Source organism: Olea europaea, chromosome 16 (assembly GCF_002742605.1).
Source record: "Olea europaea var. sylvestris chromosome 16, O_europaea_v1, whole genome shotgun sequence".
NCBI classification, from domain to species: domain Eukaryota; kingdom Viridiplantae; phylum Streptophyta; class Magnoliopsida; order Lamiales; family Oleaceae; genus Olea; species Olea europaea.
The window spans coordinates 15705737-15710130 of NC_036252.1; the positions used below are offsets into that span (position 1 = coordinate 15705737).

General features: G+C 36.0%; 1 protein-coding gene across 1 annotated transcript; it reads right to left on the reverse strand.

The window, feature by feature from the left end:
• Positions 1–1183: 1183 nt before the first annotated feature.
• Positions 1184–2612, reverse strand: LOC111412257. Its single transcript, XM_023043104.1, has one exon. The coding sequence runs from the start codon at positions 2302–2304 to the stop codon at positions 1204–1206; it is 1101 nt and encodes a 366-aa protein (XP_022898872.1). The 5' UTR covers positions 2305–2612; the 3' UTR covers positions 1184–1203.
• Between the last annotated feature and the right edge of the window lie 1782 nt (positions 2613–4394).

Below are 4394 nucleotides of genomic sequence, written 5' to 3' on the forward strand. Positions count from 1 at the left end.
TTCACTCATATTACATGAACATCCATCCAATCTACACGACGGAAAGAGACGATGTCCCAGTCCCAATTTAAAGAAACACCGGTCTTTTTTCCTCCTATGGTGGAACCCCAATTCGGACCATCATTAGAAAATTTACACTACCAAATTACACCTCAACTTACTATTGACTACTTGATTTTGATAGCTTTTCCATTGCTTGAGTTGGACTCCTTTGGGTTACTTAGGATGAGAGGATTTATTTTAACAGCCTCTCAAAAACCCTAATTCCGCGTGGTACTCCAACATTCTTCCATTGTAAAGGCTCAATTTTTGCCCTGACATTTTCTTCTTCTGCATAAACAATGGCAGTCATTAGGTCAGATGGAACTTCAATTTATGTAACCAACTCCAAATAAGTATCTAAAATGATAAAAAAATAATTAGTTTAGTATCCAAATATATGTTATTTTAAAATGAATTCGCATTGTACCTCAATAACATGGGGAAACCGCTAGTTAAATCATTTCCAGGCAAACTGTTTTGGACCTTGAGTTCATGAATTGAACTTCTAACTCTAACCAACATCATAACCCTCATTCCAAGTATCATACACACAATTAGTATGAAAGGAAGTTTCAATAAATCACGCCAAATGTTGTGCTAAGTGCATCAAATCTCTAGCCAAACCACATTATGTTTTTCATTGTCGAAGTGCCCAAAAATTACCCCGTTCATGCATATCTTATGAATAAGAACATTGGTTTAAAGAACAAAAGGAGAGAAAAAAAAGTAAAGTGGGTAATTTATTTAATGAAGTTCATGGATTCATGTGACCAAAGAGGCACCAAGTGAATACATGTTACATCCCATGGCTCACGTGAACAAAGGGGCATTATTTCTTCTAGCAAATTTCAGCAGCAAATATCTCAACACCAGATTTTCAACACCCTTAACAAAATAATACACCAAGAAGTTCAAAAGATTAATGACTTTTCACTACTACGGATTTCCGAATCATAGTATGGAAACTTAGATCAACTATCTTAGAACACCTCAAAAGAGAAAAATATTAGACCAGACACAAAGCATCACACCACCAATTATCAATAGCTCAGTCACAGTACAACCAATTCAACCAAATCAAGAAAACTGAAATCAACTAAACTTAACACAACTACTGATAAGAAGAAAGTATATTGCATACCTAATTACCAGAGTAAAAAATCAGTCCTTGAAAATAACTGAATCAGCAATATCCATCAATGGCACCAAGCAATCTGGTGAAAATTTTCGAGCAAACATGTGGGAATAACTCGAATTGGATTCCCTGAGCCTGTATATCAGCTCAGGGGACAATTCAGAAGGGTGATAAGTGCGTGGATGCCCATTCACACTGTCGGTCCAATTCACCCTTGTCAATGAGTAATGTGTGCATCCCTTTGGATCCTGCATTGACATAAGTGTAGGAAAATAATGCTCCTCCGGATAACAAGACTCAACATTTAGACAAGGCAGCTTGAATTTTCTCCATAGTCTCCTATCTTTGATCACCATCAATGCGTGCTTTCGCGTTAATGTAAAAAACTGAGAACCAACTCGGAATTGATCAAAATCCACTTCTGGGAGCATTACATTCTTTCCTCTGGCATTATACCTATCCCACAGAGTCGGCTCATCCGACAGGATCTCAATGTAACTAGGAAACTCCAAGTTACCCGATAATTTTCTCAGATCAAACAGAAAATTATAGAAATAGCTAAACGAATGAAGCGGAATACAGTGCTGTGATATCAACGCAAAGTACGCGTTACCAGGGTCATCAAGCATTGCAGTGGCGAGGAGCCTTCGCGCAGCCGAAATCAAAGTGGGCGAAGATCTCTGAGTCCTCTTAGATGGTATAATCTTATCCTTAAACACCCCATCTGGGAGGGTAATTTTCACTGAAGGATCGGCGTGGATGTATATGTTATAAAGATGCTCGTGTGAGTTATTATTAACACTTACATTCGCAAAAAAGCGTTCCCACAGCGGCGCAAAGTGGAGGTCAGAATTCGTAAGGAAAAGAAAGGCGATTTTGGGTCGGTGGAAGGTGGAGCCGAGGCGGGATCTGGTAGACGGGAGTCTATTATGGTGTTTACGTGACAAATCGGCTGAATCCATGGCTATGGCCTTTTGGAAAAGTGAAAGGTCATCGAGTTCATCGGGTACAGAAATCGAGATTTGCCGCGGCGGAAGGATTTTTGGGGCGAAGAAGAAGAACAAAATCGGCAACGATAGAAGGAGGATTAGGGTTGGGATTAGTGGGGAAGATGTTGAACAAGCCATGGCTATGAATTTATTGTTCTCTTTTTGTTCAAAATTGAAACTTTAGAACATCAGACCATGACTGAAACAAGATTCTTGGAGTGCAGGGTTTCATAAAAGGGGAAACAGAACTCCGCTTTCATATCTGGCGGCAGCGTCAGTGGTGGTGGTGGAGGGAGGAGGAGTTGAGTAGGGTTCAGTGATTGGTGTATTGTGTGCTTTGGGATTGTTGCAATGGCAGTGAAGAGAAGGCAAAGTCGGTGGTACGGGGCCCCGGGTAGTATAGGGAGTGGGTAGGGATGAAGACGGGAGAGTAGATCAATTGGAAATGAATAATTACGCTATTTGTACATAATGATATTACATAATAATTTATAAATAAGGGAAAATTTATATGTACATAATTATTGCACATAATGTTACTCATAATTTGACGTGACAATCATTCAATTGTTGATTTAAAAGTGTGAAATTTGAATTAAAAGTTGGATTCAATATCATATGTAATTACGAATATTACTATGTAGACAATTATGTACATATAACACTTCACTATAATTAATACTATTTGTAGAGAGAGTGAATTTTTTTAATTTAATTTATTAAAAAAATTCTGACTCAATCAGACTCACCACCATCATGTTGAATTATGAGTTGTACTTAGTTCCTGTTTGTCAAACATTACTTAAAAACTCTTTTTTTCTATATATTCATTTACGTGTAATATTATTTTATGGAAGATTGTGTGATTAAAAATAGGAGAGGAAAATTAAATTTAATTTAATGAGGGCCAAACAGGTTATAAATATAACAATTCAAAAGCTAATTCATCTACCACACAATTTCAACCACAAATCCTAATTATTCTCCTGTTTGATTCTCATTCTTTGAAAAAAAAATACATTCTTAAACAATGTTTTGACATCATTTTAATCACACATTATTCAATAAAATAATATTACAAACAAATTTAAAAAAAAAATCTTATTTTTTAACCACTCATTTTCCATTAATACACTATTCAAAAATTCATTCTTATCAAAAGAATGAGGCTCAAACAAAGGCTATATTTCTCCATTATTCATCTCTCTAAAACCTCGTGCCTTTTTCTTCTCTCTTCTCTTACCATCTCTTTATCTTCTTCCCTCACCATCAAATTTGAGCCCAGAGCCATGGTTGCAAGTGCATCCATGGTTGCCACGCCCCTGCCCAGCATGAGCGAAGTTTTGGATCACGATCTGGTGCCGAATATGAGGAAGATTGGGTTAGAGTTTTAGGTAGCGATCTAGTGTCAAATCTGGGGAAACTTGCAATCCGATGTACAGCATGAATGGAGTTTTTGAGGTGGTTTTTGTTGTTGGTGGTGGTTTCCTTGGTGATGTTGGGGTGGTTTTATTGGCAGCAACGGTGGTGGATCAGGCGCTGTTGATGGTGGATCTAGAGTTGGTGGGGATGGATTTGGCGGTGACAATGACTGTGCATCTTAAAATGTTCCAAAATTTATTTCATTTTTATTTTATAAAAATAGAATTAAGGTGTTTCCAAAATCAATTTCTTTATCTAATTTAACGAAAATTCATTTTTTTATCGGTAATTCGATAACGATAAACTAACAATTCAAGTGAAAATTTTCACATCAAATAAAGTTTTAAAGTACTACGATTTCAACCCATCAATTCGAATTTAACATAAAATGTCAATGTTCAAACACACAAAAAAATACTAAATATTGTGCACAAAATTTAACATAAAGATGTTCTTCAACAAGACGAAGGAAATTTGCAAATTATCGTCTTTAGAAATTTTACTTGATGACCCCATAAATATTAATCGGTCAGTCTATCACACGTCCACGCACTCGTTCTATTTTGAAATGTTATTATAAGATTAAGTATTTTTAAAACGCTCAGTAACAAATACACGAATATCATTATTAACATGATATAAATATAAAATGACATGACATATCGATATTTTTTAGATTTAGAGCAAGCTGATTGGTGCGTGCTGTCGTAGACACTCTAAATTAAAACCTATATTTCTTAAAATTAATGTAGTAGTGGAAGTAAGGGTTGATCCCACGAAGAGTGATTAATTTACATTTTATACTA